This window comes from Lepisosteus platostomus, chromosome 24 (assembly GCF_059453375.1).
Source record: "Lepisosteus platostomus isolate fLepPlt1 chromosome 24, fLepPlt1.hap1, whole genome shotgun sequence".
Lineage (NCBI taxonomy): Eukaryota > Metazoa > Chordata > Actinopteri > Semionotiformes > Lepisosteidae > Lepisosteus > Lepisosteus platostomus.
Window position 1 is genome coordinate 11658045 of NC_142634.1, and position 16459 is coordinate 11674503.

General features: G+C 43.7%; 1 protein-coding gene across 3 annotated transcripts in view; it reads right to left on the bottom strand.

Moving 5' to 3' along the window:
- LOC148641671 (serine/threonine-protein kinase ULK1-like) overlaps positions 1-16459 on the bottom strand; it is a 43044-nt gene that overhangs the window by 5428 nt on the left and 21157 nt on the right. Inside the window, exons 10-25 of one of the 3 annotated variants that reach the window (XM_088618546.1) lie at positions 14010-14092; positions 13410-13460; positions 12134-12222; positions 11367-11520; positions 10582-10642; positions 10175-10264; positions 8664-8789; positions 7792-7946; positions 7142-7216; positions 5554-5789; positions 4965-5152; positions 3851-3966; positions 3053-3175; positions 1717-1904; positions 521-696; positions 16-134 (exon numbers count right to left, since the gene is read on the bottom strand). In XM_088618546.1, coding sequence (XP_088474672.1) covers positions 16-134; positions 521-696; positions 1717-1904; positions 3053-3175; positions 3851-3966; positions 4965-5152; positions 5554-5789; positions 7142-7216; positions 7792-7946; positions 8664-8789; positions 10175-10264; positions 10582-10642; positions 11367-11520; positions 12134-12222; positions 13410-13460; positions 14010-14092 — 2030 coding nt within the window. Of the gene's footprint in view, positions 1-15; positions 135-520; positions 697-1716; positions 1905-3052; positions 3176-3850; positions 3967-4964; positions 5153-5553; positions 5790-7141; positions 7217-7791; positions 7947-8663; positions 8790-10174; positions 10265-10581; positions 10643-11366; positions 11524-12133; positions 12223-13409; positions 13461-14009; positions 14093-16459 lie in introns of all 3 variants that reach the window. The other 2 variants (XM_088618545.1, XM_088618547.1) reach the window with 2 other exon arrangements.

The following is a 16459-nucleotide window of genomic DNA, read 5'->3' on the forward strand; positions in this document are numbered from 1 at the left end:
ACAATGCCTCCTGACCTTGCTTGACAGTTGTGGAGGGACACAGCTTCCCCTGTCCGATTCTCTCCATGGCAGACTGCAAGGCAGACGACAGCAGCTCTGCAGTCTTCATGTACAGCACCAGCTGCTCCGCGTAGCTGCAGCAAGACACCAGGGGTCAAACAGTCTTCATTTAGCAACACACTGGGTCGCAACTTTATGGAGTGGAGAATGCATGGACCTTTCCAGTCCTCCAGTTCACAGGTTTCAATTGCTTGATTAAGCTAATTTTGTGCTAAACTCATTCATTTCTATCATGCTATGTTTGTTGAGAGATAACTGAAACTGGATATTAACCCTTCATAACTGGAGCCCCTCATTTGTGGGTCACAGGATGCTTTGGGAAAGTGAGTAAATGCATCTACTTTTGTTAAAGACGCTTTGACTGCTCAGGACCACCACTCCATGCGGACACTCCGTTGATGATGGCTGATGCGTAGTCGATGTGAGAAGGATAGGCACCACCTGTTTTCCTGCCCCTCACCTCCACTCCCTGCTGAGGAGGCTTATCTGGTCGGCCACCATGCTCTCCTGCTGCCGGAAGGAGGAGGAGTCGGAGGAGCTCTCAAACGTGCTGCCCTTGGCGGTCGCGATCTCCATCACACAGTAAATGAAAGCCAGCATAAACCGCAGGCTGCGCAGAGTCTCGGTGTGTTCCTGCTGCAATGAACAAACAGAAAGAGCACCCAGGGATTACAGATCTCTCACACAACCCAGCAGTCTAAGGCCTAAGCTAGCACGCCTGCCTCTAGGACATGCTCTAGATAAAATTGATAAAAACCAAACAATTTGAATGATGAATGTGAACAACTCCTTCTCATAAACGGCTTGATCGTTTGTGTTTTCTTATTCTTGATACAGTGCAACTGCAAAACTTAACCCTTTTCTTCTTTTTATTAGTTCAACTGTTAATTTCAACTGTTAGTTCAACTGTTAAACCATTACTAGTTTAAACTGTTAATGGCCTACTCTCCTTTGTAATCGTTATTACAGTTCTCAGTAATTTTGATTGCCAGTACAGCAGCCGTGGTCATGAGGCTCGGGGGGTACTGGGGTGGTGCATTATAGAGCAAGAGAAGAGAACCTCAAGGTCTATTTCTGGATGATACAGCATCACTTGATTTTGAACTAAAAAGCAGACATATCCAATGATCTAAATAAACCGTGATCATCAGCTAAACTTTTTGCCAGCTTGAATCGGGAAATATACTGTAACAGATGTATTCCTGGTTTGGAGAAAAGGGAACACTTCGCTGAAGTTAATTATTGGCAGCAGCTGAATGCCTCTTGGTTGGGGTTCTCAAAACTGAGCAGGAAGGCTGACTCACCCTAGCAGGGGAAAGAGAGACTGCTTTTAACAGTCAAGGCAGTTCAATCTCCAGCTTAATATGATCTCTTCCTGAGCCCAATTCCTGGAGTAACATTTTCTTCTTGGCCGTTTGAAGGCATGAGCCATGATCCATTTGTCTATCGTTACATTTTTTGGTGAGCGCTCCTGACTTTTTTAAATTCTCATTTTGTATCACCTGTAAACCTATTCTGCTGCGCCTTTTTTACCCCTGTCCAGGCAGAAATCCAGAAAGGATAATGTTACTGAACACGTGCCTTGAACTCATTTTTAAAATGTTTTTAGTATTGTTTTAGAATCAGTATTAGATTATAAAAGATCGCCCTGCTCACCTCCATCAGGGTTTCCTCAGGTAGCTCAGGAGCCTCGAAGGTCACGGCTCCTTCTAGCTGTGCGGCTATGGGATCACTGTACCCAAACCGCAGGAAGGAAGGTCCCTCACAGCCGTCCACACACATGCCTGTCAGGGCTTGTCGACTGCTGAACGAGCCACCTGAGCTTATAGAGCTAGATGAGCCCACTGTAGGAGAAAAAGAATAAAAGGAAACCGTGCCAAACACTGAGTGCTAAGAAAACTTCTCATGGTTTTAGCATTATTTAAAGATGGCGCCGACTAGGGCAGCCACGGTTTTTTGTTCCCTGCTCATGTGTCTGTTATTTTTCAAATGTGAATGTGCCTGTGTCCGATATATACTGTAATGTCTACATGTTCCGTACCGCGAGCACATTTTGTGACTGTGTTGTGACTCCCCCATCTTTTGTATATTGCCCAGTGTAACTATGTCAGTAATGTTAATGCTCCTTTTGCACCTGTGTTTGTGTTGAACTGGTTCCAAATGTACCAAGGCAAATTTCAGTACCTGACATGTACTGACGAATAAAAGCAATTCTGATTCTGATGACTTAATATTTTCAGTGTATGCTTAATTCCTGAATATTTGTAAGTGACATTTAAGCAGATTAATTTGAGTCCCTTTTACTGCTTCCTTCTGCATTATGGTTCATGGTGCCATGAGCATACAACAGACATACTGGAGCACACAAACTTCCTAAAATAGATGGGATGCATACATCTATGCATGCATTGCAACTGAATGCTTTACTGTTGACCCCACAAATTATGTGCTGTCATGCACCACGTCCTACCCCCGAGAGTATATAGCAGACTGCATGGTATAAACATTTCGAAATCCCAGATCTTAAGAGACTTTTCTACATCAGTGAGCTCTGCCTCATTACAGTCCAGAACAAAAAAAGATTAGTTTGCATGCTATTAAATCAATATATTCCCAACTGTTTAAATGGAGATGAACACAGAACATCGTAGCTCATCACTAACTACAAACATGATCATTTTACCAGCATCAGTGAGGTAGGAGCAATCAAATCAACAAGACGGGGAAAATGGCTCTTTATTTCTGAAGTGTATCTTTCATTATGTAAAGGAATCCAATTCCGCGCGGATATTCACCATAAATATAAGGAATGTCCCCTCATCCTCACAGATCAACAGCACAAATCATGTCAAACTAATACTTTTCAAATAAAACCAGGCAGCTCAAAACAGTCTCATTCCACTGTCTGTCAACATTCTGGACCTCCATTAACTTGCACACTTATCTCAATGGGTAGTGAAGCGGTCTTGCTGAGGAAAACGCAGTCATGTACCTGAGAACATCCTCGTCCGGGTGGTCTGTGGAGGGGTGCTGCCACTGGGAGGGGAACCCACAGTGAAGACCACCTGTGCTGGACTGCCTGAGCCCACAGCTATCACTCCACCACCAGGGGGCGCTGAAGGCACAAAAACAGTTATTCCCGCGAACCACCCAGCTCCACCCATAAGCCTGCTTCTACATTTCCTACATTTAGATCAGACAGGTTAACACAGTGCTTCACCGGCTGGACTCCTGGAAAGTAAGGAGCTGCTTTCTAAAACAGAAAATTCTGAAAAGAACAAGACTTTTAACTACTTTTTACCCTTCTCATCTTCGCAAGTAGTACTTCCCAGATGTTTCAGCAACAAATAATCCAGCTTTCAACAGTATCTGGCAGTCATGGGCCAATTCATTGAAAGTATTTACAATGTTTACTTTTTCACTTAACAGTACTGCAGTAAATGACCTGAATTAACTGCACTGCTTCTGCTGTGCTGCAGTTTAAATGTAGTTTTTCAGTGTTTCTAAGTACTCCATGCTTTATCTATAACTTTTTATACTTACAGACTTAAAACAATTCTGTAAAATTCTGCAAAACAATTCCAAACACCTACAGTATACACAGAAACACAATGTTATAAAAGAATGTGCAAAATAATGTGATCTAAAATCTTCAATGCAATCATCTGGCGATTTTGAACTTCCAGTGACCCCTTCCCTCCCCCCTAGGGCACTGGAGAATCGCTGATCCGCCGTTTAGAAAAAGAAAGATGTGAAAGTGAAGAATGAGATGACGAATAGTTAAAGGTACCCGTTGTATCCATAGGTCTCTCTGCGTTTAAGCTCTCACTGCTTCCACCATCCAGCAGCTGGCCTCCAAAAGCTGCTTTCAGCAGAATGTCCGACAGCCTACCCGCACTCAGAGACCTGCCGGCGCAAGCAGAGGGGTTATCTTATTAACGGGACAATGTCTACAGTCGCTCAATGTAGAGTGTAGCAAACAAGCCGACATCGCCCACCCATACTCTCTCGCCACTCAATCTGCAGAAGGCGGGGAAAGAGTCACTTCTCAGCCAGGCTTGCTGTGCACGTGCGTTATGACGTGATTTATTAACCACGCCACTCTGTAATTGCACTGTAATTTACAATCATCCTGCACGTCCACAGCTGGGCCTCTTACTCCTACACCGACAGCCACCTCCGGAGGTACAAGCATACGGCATATTCCAGTTATTTACTGCTCTTGTTACAAAAGCTACTCAGCTGTCAAAGCCTGTTGGCTTGGACATTTGTAATGTAAGTTCAGTATGTGGTGGATGGTGAGGTCAGGAGGTTTTCAACCCAATGTGACAGGGGCTGACAAGCGAGAAGTGGAAACACACAGAATGTGCTGTCAAAGGGGGATGACTGAGCAAATAACAAAGTATTGAGCAAACACTGCACCTGCATGAAGGCCTCCTCCAGTGGGCTGAAGGAACTCCGTCAAAGTTGTATAACTATACAATCTACTGAAGAACAGTGTGGGTTTTTGTTTTTGTGCTGTTATTAAGGTTCATCTAAATTTACTTAACAATCGAAAGCACACAGAGGCAGACCAGTTTGAATGATCGCTTGAATGGGTAACAGACTGAAGTAGGTCATTTCAATCTAAGTTAGGGCTCATAAACACCATGTCTTAGAACAAAAACAAAAGGTTCTCTTCCTCAATGTCTAACAGTGTGGTCAATTTTTTTTTGCAAATGACAACCTTAGCATTACAAAACAGCAAGAGAACAAGCAAGGGAATCCAATTCTTTTTCAGAAGTATTGTGTGAGCTTTCAAGATTTGAAGTCCATTCATTGTAATGAAACCCATCAGGAACAGTTGCCTTTTGTGTCTTTCTCCATATGTTAACATAAGAACATGCAAAAAGTTTTGCTCCTACCTGCCAAAGTCTCCTTTGTTGTCCTCAATGGAGGGCCTGACAGCCGCACTGGACTGCTGCCCGGGGCACAGCCCCAGGTCTTTCAGGTCTGGTACAGTTCTGTTGCGGCTCGGGGTCACGACCTGGGCCAGGAAGGTGACCAGGTTCTGCGAGCTGGGGGGTTTGGGAAACTCAAAGGGGGGTATGGCCTGGATAAGGAGACAAGCATGGCATTTAAAATGAGTGTTGAGTGAAATACTAGGGGAACAAACAGGAACAGACAAGTTTTGCTTGTGATGTACTGTATAGTCGAAAAGTGTATTGTAAAAGTAAAGCTGACCAGTGGTGGTTTATATGTAAAATGGTTTTGTTTTGTTCTCTAAAATAAAAAAATAATAAATGAAAAATAAAGTGAGCGTTAAATATCACAGCCGATTAGAAGAGATGTTGTCGTCTATGGGAAAACTCCACACTTATTGTTGAGTGCAAACTGCCCTGGTTTTCCATTAATTGATAGATCCCCCATGCCTATGTCAAGACGCAGTAACACAGCCTCCATTTTGATATGTCTGACAGGAGGATCCAGCGTAGGGGCGCGTGCGCGCCTCACCTTGGTCGGAGAGCCCAGGATGGTGGGCAGGGGGCTCCTCTGCATGAGCTCACTGAGCTTGGGGGAGGACCGCAGGGGGCGGGCCGGCTGAATGGGGGTCTGCTGGGGCACCACGGGGTCAGAGTGCTGTTTCTTTATCTTCTGCCTGCAGGTGTGGGCCCCTTCCAGCAGGCCGGGGGCGCTGTGGAGCCGGGAGCCCATGCCGTGGCTCGGCGCGGCCTCTGGCACAGGCAGCCCTGCAGGGACACATGCAAGAGGCGGCTCGCTCAACAGCAGCAGGGGAGTCAGGCAGAGATATCCAGCCCCTGCGCGGTGAACTGCTTCAAGTGCATTCACACTTAGAACGTGAAGAGAAAAAGGTCTGTGAAGCCCCAATATAATTCTGAAAGTTAGAATTTACCATGAGACCCGTGTCTTTTCTTAAACGTGACCGTTCTGCAAGGAGGAATGAGCCAAAATTCAAAAAGCATCTGCGTATCTGTCTGATACACGGACAGAAGTGACCGCTGTTCTTAGGCTTTAACATACTTCTTCATACAAGGGTATGTACAGTACATTTGGACTATTTTGTTAACTGAATAATCCAAATATTTCTGTCATCTTTGGTTTGTACTTTTAATCAGACTACCTTCATTATATATTCCTTTTAATAGGACTTTCATGAAGATCAAATCATGTTTTAGGTCTTAACCATATCCAGATATGGACCAACATAGGGGGGGTTTGCAATTTGTTCTCGACACTTGTACTTATAAAAACTAGGAAAGGAAAATTTGCACGAAGGGGTTTATTGGTATTTGTAAAAAGAAAACCGGTCTCTCTGGAAGACAAAGAGGCTGGATGGCGTGCTGGATGAAGGAGAGGGAAAAAAGCCACCATACCAGCTCATAAGTAACATAAACATAGTCAGGTTCACACTTGGATGAAGCACTGCACAAGCACAGACTTAACGTCACTGGAGCTCTGCCGTTCAGTGCTGAGTCAGACAAACAGGGCTGGAATCTGAACAGTAAGCCAACTGACTCAAAAGAGACTGAGCCAAGTGAAAACTCCATCAGCACACAGTGTCAAATCAGACAGATCATTAACAGCCTAAACAAAATGAGGCAGTGAAAATAAGCACAAGCCCACAGGATGACTACACTGCAGTATTAACTGCATATATAGGAAATAAATGACGACACTGAAAAAGGAATAGTTCTGTCACTGCTCTTGAAATACTTTTTATAAACCCACATAAATGCAAGAAATGGTGTAAATTCTTTCCTATTTTAAGGCAGCATGTAAGGCTCTTACCACAGGATGCCCAAGTTTCTATAACCTATATACTTGAATATCTGGGCCTATTAACGAGGTACTAGGGATAATTGAATCCCTGGCAATTCTGCAAGACTAGTTTACAACGAAGAGAATGACTAATTGTAAGTATTTCAAAGGGACAAAAGACAAGATAAAATCATTGTTATGCTCTTCATGCATAAAAATAATGTAAATCAAAGCCTGGGTAGTGAGGCGGATGTTTTCACAAGAGTGCAGTGAAATGAATGGACTGCGAGATGGACAGTCTTCAGGGACGTCCAGTGCTTACCTCTGCTCCGCACGCCGCTGTCAGGATTTGTGCCCAGAAGACCAGTCTGACCCGGCAGCTCTGGGATGGTGCCCACTTTGGAAGAGAGGAGGAGAAAAAACAGATAAAATTGTGTGCGTCGCATCTTCCAAGAGTCCTGACCTCCAAAAAAATGAAACTGAAGATTTGATTGTAAAACATACCCAGAGATTCAACTTCTTAATCAATACTCTTCAGTGTAAGCTGGCCTCTCTCATGACAAAGCCTGCCAATATGATTCTGATGAAGCAGGTTGCCACTCACCCGCTTTCTGCACCCTCCATGACAGTTAATCATCATAATCCACTCCGGCACTCAGCACAGCACATTCTAAAGTCATGCTTTTTTTCATGCTCTGGTGAGCTTTCTATAGGCGCTAAATGCAATCAATATCGCCAGCAGAGTCTGGGGTTATTTCCTAATGCTGCTAATTGTCAATATCTCCCAGGATCAGTGCTTAATTAAGTTAAGAGAACTTGGCCATACTACACATGCGTTTCTTTGGAAATAATGAGGAAACTGCTCTTGACTTGCACCAGCTGTCTTTTTTACAGCACCTAAACGCAGCTGGCGGGTGTCGGCAGGCTCGGTCACCAGGGCCTGTTCGTGCGTCCACAGAACCGAGCCCCTACCTTGGGGAGAAGGTTGATAGGGTTTTGACCCCCCGAGGGAGAGCCGGCGGGAGCTGACGGCCGCTCCCGGGTCTCCTGGGAAGGGGGGTGACGCTCCAGTCCTCCCGTATCCCAGAGGGCTGCCGCTGCTGCACCTCCGCGCCGGCGGGCCTGGCCTGTGGAAGGAGACGGACCAGGAGAAATCTGCTAAAAAACCGTCACCAGGTCAGCTCGCCCCCCCGCACAACACAATAACAATAACCCTTACACTTCTATAGCGCTTTTCTGGACACTCCACTCAAAGTGCTTTACAGGTAATGGGGATCCCCTCCACCACCACCAGTGTGCAGCCCCACCTGGATGATGCGACGGCAGCCATAGTGTGCCAGTCCTCTCCCCACACACCAGCTCAGTTGGGAGGAGAACAGAGTGATGAAGCCAGCTCAGAGAGGGGGATTATTAGGAGGCCATGATTGGTAAAGACCAGAGGGGGAAATTTGGCCAGGACACTAGTTAACACCCCGACTCTTTTCGAGAAACGCCCTGGAATTGTTAATGACCACAGAGTGTCAGGACCTTGGTTTTATGTCTCATTCAATGGACAGTGCCATTTTTAAAGTATAGTGTCCCCATCACTATGCTAGGGCGTTAGGACCAACATAGACAGCAGGGTGTGCGCCGACTGGTCCCACTAACACCTCTTCCAGGAGCCTTCCCAGGAGGCCTCCCATCCAGGTGCCAGTTCGCTTACCACACATCAGCCATCAGTGGGGAGGAACTTCATCCGTAACTTTCAAACATGATCATATCCCTGCGCGGTATTAGATGAAACCGAAACCTTACAGTGTAATGTCTGAAGAAGGAGAAAGTGCCGAGAGAGAAGTGGTGCTGACCTGAGGGAGCTGTTCTGGCCAGGCGACTGCAGGTTCTGTTCGATACGCTGGTAGTTGTGAATCTGGGTTGGAACGGGGATCGGCACAGACTGGTTGTAGCTGCTGGATGAAAATTCAACAGGCCGGCTGCAGGAGAAGAGAACACATTAACGTCAATGGCCACGAGGGCGGAAGAAAACCACTAACCTCTCTTCATTTAGGTGAACTTTAGCCTTGTGCCTCACCTCTCTTGTTACAGAACTGCATTATTCCCCTGGGGGCCAGTCCTGGTATTATAAAGATTATGAAACAGCTGCGGGGATTGCCAAGTGGCCCGATCAAGTAAAAGCGCCATTTCTGACTGCAGGCCCAGAAGTTCAATACTGAGCGATATCTAGTCCAGTGTGCCTGAGATTCCCCAGGTGGAGGAATCGCACAGCTGATGGAGCACCACCAGGGGTAGGGATGGGACTATACAGATCTCAGTGAAACAGTGACCCATGCCACTTCCTGGACACTAGGAAGCTTGTGGTGTAGCCTGCAAAGGACACGCCGGTCTTCCAATCGGTAATGAGCCTCCCGCACATCGCTTTACAGCCTGAAGCGTGTCAAAGAGAAAAGGCTCGGTGGGCAGGTCAATGGAGCCTGTCTACACCTTCTCATTCTCTCTGCACGATTCAGTGTTATTCCACATCTGTTAGTTATTCTCATACCGGTGTGTGTTTAAAATGCTATTAGTGGCTTTATGTTGTAGATTTGTTTTGTATCACCAAACCAAAATCCCTACAACTAGTTATGATGGCAATAAAGTATAGAATACTAAATTGTATATGAATACATGGGTGGTTGCTGTTTGCTGAGACAAAGAAAATTAATTTAAATTTGGCAGACACTTAATTAGAAATAGCTCGTTACTTTAAATTTATATAAAAAGTAAGGGATCACACTACGTTCACATGGCTAATATACAGTACAGCTGTCACGTCTTAAGAAGAAATGACTTGATTGTTAGCTCTTTAAGGACCATGAAAAGCTAATTAACTGCAGATGACTATAGCAATTAGCTTATTTTTTAAACTGATTAAACTGATTTTAATGCTGCATAGCTCTTCTTTCACACTATTATGCTTCACATATGTGACAGCTTTAGAATGACTTAACAATACTAAATGGAAGGCCTTAAGTTTGCAAAGAAGGTATTTTTTGGGAGCAGATCTAAGAAAGTGCATAATTGTTTTAAATTGATAATAGAATGTAATCCTGCAGCAGAATGTAAGAAATAGTCTACACTACGTTTATTATGTATTTATTATGTATTGTGCCCATTATTACAAGCTGAAAAGTGGTTTTAAGCAAAAACCAAGAGTGAGATTCAAGGGCTATTTAAAGTTGCGCTTCAGTTTTATTAGGTAGAACTTCACCCTCCTGTGAAAGGCACTGCTGTCAAGTGGAGCAACAGGCTTGTCCCAGGCCTCTGCAGCCTGACCTGGAACGTGAGACTCCCTCCTACAGTGTTGCTAGCAGTTCCTTACCCGGAGGGACTGGGAGAGCTGGTGAAGGAAGGTGAAGGGGACGGTGTCTTGCCCCGACTCCCCAGACCAGCAGAGGTCAGCAGAGAGCTCCTAATCACAGTGGGCAAAAACAATACCATTCATCAGCAGAACAGGCTACTTGACTCTGCTTGACACTGTGCTCCGCCCTCACAGCTTAATGATGAAAAGGACCACTGCTCAAATATTGCTAAATGCTCTCTTGTTCTTTTGGTCTCAAAATAATTCTATTTACACCTAATGGAATGAACAGTAAAGTTACAAGAGCATGAAAGAACACTTCAACTGCTTATTGCAGGACTGTATGTGTATTACTGAAGTACACTAACACAAATATATATGGGCTGGAAATGCTTGGGTTTTTAGGGTTTTATCCCAGGATAACTCACCCGCTGTACATCAGACTATCCTGAACCGGCCTCCCCACTGGGCCTTCACTGGTGATTTCGCCTGGAAAGAGGGAGGAACAGCAGAGAAGGAAAAAAGCTTTAAGAGGAAACCTTCTGCAATGCCATTTGGGAAAACACCACTAGTAAACTCTGCATAAACCCATTGAAAAAAAAATAGTAAAAGAGAGGTGTCATTTCAAAACATTCTTCAGTAAGAGGTACATTCTCTGGCTACAAAGAAATGTACTACAAAACCAACACAAAAGACAAAAGGCAAAAGCAAACACAGAGACAGACCCACATTTTGACATTCCTATATCGCTCACATCCTTTTGGACAGTTACACTGGATAAAGGAGAAAGATGAAACGACTGCTCAGCACTTTTTAAGAGGCCACGGACTTAAAACAAATAATGAACTATTCACTGCGGAACAGCAAGGTCCTGTCTCAGACTCAGAATGAGAACGTCATTCTGCAGACACTAAAAAGTGCTCCCTTCCAAAACTAATATAGATATTTTCTACAGCTCTCTAAATATAGACCAGGCTAGAGTGTTAGTGTCAGTTTCATCTGCTTCAAAATAGCAGGCTTTAGATTAGTGAACAGCTCCCTAATGCCTGATTATTTTTTGTCTGGTGTTTTTGGAATTCAGCAGTGCAGGGGCTAATTCGTACGTCTGAGGTGAAAGACAGTGAGCATTCCCCCCTGCCCCCACTCTGCGAGAAGCCTGTTCTATGCTGGATCAAGCTCCCCTTTGTGAGTAAGAAAAGGCAGCTGTCCTTACTGGGGAACTGCGCCGGCACCATGACAAAGTCATCGGTATCACAGGAGGAGTTTTTGCTGCTGCTTCCTGCAGAATCCTTCAGCAGGAAGCCTGGGGAATCCTGGGTAGGAGAAGCCAGGGTCTTGGTGCGTAGCTGCTGCATCTCTGCCACAGACTGCTGCAGGAGGAGGACACGTCACAGCAATCATTCACTGGACTGCAGGTGCAGAAGCTTGTCTGCAAAGCGCTGGCCAGACTGGCATGCTGCGCCTTTTACTGGACTATAAATAAAACATTTGACCAGAAACTTCCTTGCTTGAAAGCTTGGTTGGTGGTTACTTACTCTTATCTATTCCTAAAGTGAAGAACTGGCCAGAAAAACAATGAACTTTACAAAAACAAACAGCAACACATTTTCTTTAAACAACCCACTTAAGGTCTGCCGCTTTCAGTTCACTGCTTTCAGAATAAACCAGAATTTGTTCCAAAAAGAATGTTATGTACCCAGTGGGTGTGTGTGAGTTGGGAGCTACACAGGCATGCTGTCAAAGCCGATACCTTGACATCTTTCAAGAGATGGCTGGATCAAAACGAGCTCGAGGGACTGAGTGGCCCCCTCTCATTGGTAACCATTCAGATGTTCGCATCAAGCTGCAGCTGAAGGAGCTGGCAGCTCCCCGCTCACTGGACAAGCAGCATGGGTAAATGTGAAAGGCTTCTGCACCCATGCTCCACCCCCCCGTCTCAAGTAACAGCAGTTAGAGGCTCGTGCCGCTGTCGTGACTCACGGGAGGAGAAGCAAGGTGGGACGTGGACGAGCTGCTGCAGGAGCTGGCGGATCCTGAGCTGGGGTAGGAGGGCATCGGCACAGGAGCAGCTGAAAACAACGCAAACACACGGGCTGAGTGACTGGGGAAAGGGCTTGTGCAGTTTCAATGACATCCACTGACACCTTACCATCATAATATTAATGTTAATAAACTATGCTTTATTTAGTGCCTTTACAGGTGGCTTCTCAAAGTGCTCTACAATAAGAAAGTTACACAATTCCAGCAAGGGTTTAGGATATAGTAGAAAAGCAGAGGTGCAGTCATAGAACCAATTAAATAAGAGTCTTTCTAAAGAAGAAGGTTTTGAGTCTTGATTTGAAAGTGTGTAGGGAAGATGACTCTCTGATATCCATGGGGATAGAATTCCAGAGCTTTGGACATAACAGGAGAAGGTCCTGTCAGCCATAGAGTATGGACGGGCTTGGGGGACAGAGAAGAGACCAGAGTCAGAGGAATGAAGGTTGCAAGGTGGGGAGTAGGAAGATAGTAAGTCAGAAAGGCCACAGACTGTAACAGGTGAGCATGGAGATCTTAAAGTTGACATGAAACCTGATAGCAAGACAGTGCCAAGACTCCAGGATAGCCCTTGGATAGGCTTTATAAATGTCTGTCAAGCCATAACACTGCCTAACAGCTAGCCTCGAGTTAGTATCAATACGCCTGAGAAAGTAGAACAAATATAATTTTTTTAGTGGGAATTTAATTTTCTTCTGTCCATTTCAGGCTTTAAAAGTCCCATTGACTCCTAACATAAATATTGGAGAATGCATTTGAAGCAAAGAAGAAAGTAAAACTTGCAGGATATACTCAGGAGACTAAGTACTACCTGTGAGTTTTTCAATGTTTCATTTTTTTTTTCTTTTAAAGCAAGGTGGCACGATTGTTCTTAATCGATTCAAACTATCCGAGGATGAAATCAAAGTGGTCATAAAAAGAAGGACATGTGATAATCGACTTAGCAACTGTGAAAGGCAGAGATTAGTTTTAATCAGCAGATTTATTTAGAACCTTGCTATTTGTTGATTGCGCCACATGCAAGCCATCATAAATCTGCTATTTCAATGCATTCCAGTAATTTTCCCCACTTTAAACGTTAAAGAGGCAAATGACTAGATTTTCTTGGAATTCACCTTTAGATCTAGTGTCAATGCAGGCTGTGCTGTATGTTAACCAGAAGCATGTTTTTGAATAAACAGGGCAAACCAGTACTTTTTCTATGCTATGATTCACTTACATTTCTTCATGGATGAGCTCCCTTCCAAGAAGGGATGTTGGAAAAATTCATCTGTAAGGAAACACACCCGGTTAGAAAGCTGGTGAAGACTGGCAACAAACTGAACCAATGGTAAAATGGAATATACTATGATCCTGAAATACATCAGCATGTACACCGGTACATGAACTGACTTCTCGAACAAACTGGCCCTGGTGTCAATGTGTGCACGTCTGTGTCTCTGTGGGCCCAGCGTCTGTGGTGAACACAGCAATGCACAAAGGAGTGATCAGATCTCCCTGCATTCGTGGGTATCCTATAGGTGTTCCAGTTTCCTTCCAAAATACTGGTACATTAATTGGCTTCTAGGAAAAACTGGCCCTGGTGTGAGTGTGTACATGTCTGTGTGTGCCCTGTGATGGACTGGTGTCCCATCCAGGGTGTATCCTGCCTTGTGCCCATGGCTTGCTGGGATAGGCTCCAGCCTACCCGGTGACCCAGTACTGGGTAGTTAAAAAGATAACGGAGTTCAGTCTCCTGAAAGCAGGAATATGCGACTCCTCCAGGCCCTGGAAGCCAGAGGAGGGCGGGCAGCCGCAGCAGCAGGGAGAGGCCGCTCACCGAAGCTCATGCGGTCCCGCGGACTGCGCTGCAGCAGGCCCAGCAGCAGCTGACGAAGGTGGGCGGATGTCTCCCTCGGAATGCTGGGAAAAACAAAGCAATAGAAATTCTCAATTTCCCCTTCCCCCCACTCCTCAAAAGAAAAACAAACAGGTACTAAAGCTTTTGCAGTTTTTATTACAACATTTTGAAATGTTCAAATGAACGTGGCTGACTGAGCAGGGTTTTAAAATCGGTATATACCAGCCAGGTATTAACAGGTGTATAACATGTAAGTACTTTTAAAGGAATGTGTGAAATTTAAAGGAAACATCCTAAAAGAATAACTTATGCTATTACATACCAAAGACCCATTATAAGCAACCTGTCTGGTAGTTAGTTATTCCTGAAAGATGCCAGAGTATCAGCTTCAATAGCACGGTTGGGTAGCTTGCGCCACACTCCCACAACCCTTTGCTGAAGGAAGAAGTGCCTAAATATTCTAAATGAGATCTTACCTCATTCAAAACTCAATTCAAACTCCTGCTATTTTTGTGGTGTCTGCAGATGTGAGTAGTTTAACAACTATACCAAAATCTAGATCATCAAGACAAACTAAGAACAGCCACAGGCCCAGCACAATGCCTTTGGTACGCCAACAGTCTAAGCATTCACCTCTTATCAGCACTTTGGTTTTCTAAGAACTAATTCTCAACTCAATAAACATCTCCCTGAGTGCACATTTCCTGTAATTACAGAATTAATTTTTTTCAGAAACTTTATAAAAAAACTTCTAATAATCAAAAGTCACCATGTATGCTTGTTCAACTAGGTCTAACAAATTAGTACTAACATTTTCTAAATCCACATTGACTAATCACTTGGATCTTACTTCCCTATACAGTAGGTGATTCTCTAATTTAGTTCTAACACTTGTTTCTATAATCTTACACATAATAGAATACAGACAAACTAGTCTGCAGTTACTTGATTCGGTTTTGTATCCAGGCCATGGGTACTATTCCTGTTTTGAGCAGCTGTTGGAAGTTACATCAGTTGCTTATGGATAAAGGTTTCTCTAAGTAAATTGGTAGAAAACACTGGTCCTGGAGATTCATTAAACTGGAGTGATTCGAGTACCTGAACCAGCTCCACTTCTTCCATGTAAATACTATTTAATAAAGAACACTGTTCTTCCACTGCCTGAGGCATGCTTTTAACATCCTCCTTAGTGAATACCTGTGTGAAATATTCATTAAGTATATCACTCATTTCCCCTTCTTTATTTAGACTTTCCCATTATTGTACGGGGTATATTTAAAGAATGCATGATTATTTATTTTATGGTCCATTGTAATATTCAGTTCCATAATTATCTTGGCCTTCTGAATATCCTTTAGACCTGTCTTGCAAATATTTACTTTTCTTTTAACTGGATCCTGTGTTTTAAATCATTTTATAAACTGATTTCTCTTATATATGTCCTAATAGATTTGTCTAACCATTTGGGAAACTGTTAATCTTTTCATTTAGTCAATCTTGAGAAATTAAATTGCAATGGGTATATATGTAATTAAACATATAATTATACATACATGAGAACCATCATGAAGCACCGTACAGCACCGAGCAAATTCCACTAGGTCTTCAACCTTGATGAGCTACATTTTTCAACAGCAATATTCAAATGTCTGATAAACTCCTTAACAATCCAATCAAAGCAATAAAACTTACAGCTCAAGTGCGAAATCTGATCAGAGGGAGTTAAACCAGGCATTAATAAAGCCTTAAGCACCTTGTGTCAAGTGGATCTAATTAAAATGGACACAGTCTGGCAATCAGTCAACTTCTTCTAGCGAGCAGTAACTTCAGCTCCATCTTCACAGCCTTCCAAAATTACTAAAGCGTGCTTCATTACAGACATCTAAGAGCAGAACTTTCCAAGCAAAAAAAATTAATACAGCTGCTTCTTTAATCACTATTAACAAGCATGTTGGCTAAGAGTGTTACTTTGTAGAACATGAGTTTCTTTTGCAGGGAAGTCAGTTTATTAAGAAGCACATGGTTCAATATGTGGCCATAGAGTCCATGGAGTATAAAAAAACTAAGCGACAGCAACAGATAGATAACGGTTAACATACTTACACACCAGAGGGCTAGTTTCAACAGTGACCAGATGTTTGAAAACTTTACTATTGGTGGAATGTGTGTCACACTTATTTTTTTATCTTTTAAGCAAAAGACAGTGAAATCAGACTATTCGTCCTATGTAATGCCATCATTAATTCACTGCAGACAGAAACCCCCCCAAAAACATAAGAGTTACATAAACAACTACTGTACAATGCTTTATTTCATAAATGCACTGCAGCCACAAACCACAGTGACCAGTGTTGGAAGTGGACCCGAGACCGTCAAGCATTTTAAATTAGGATGAGAAGAAAGTTAAACGAAACTACCAGATGACTCGT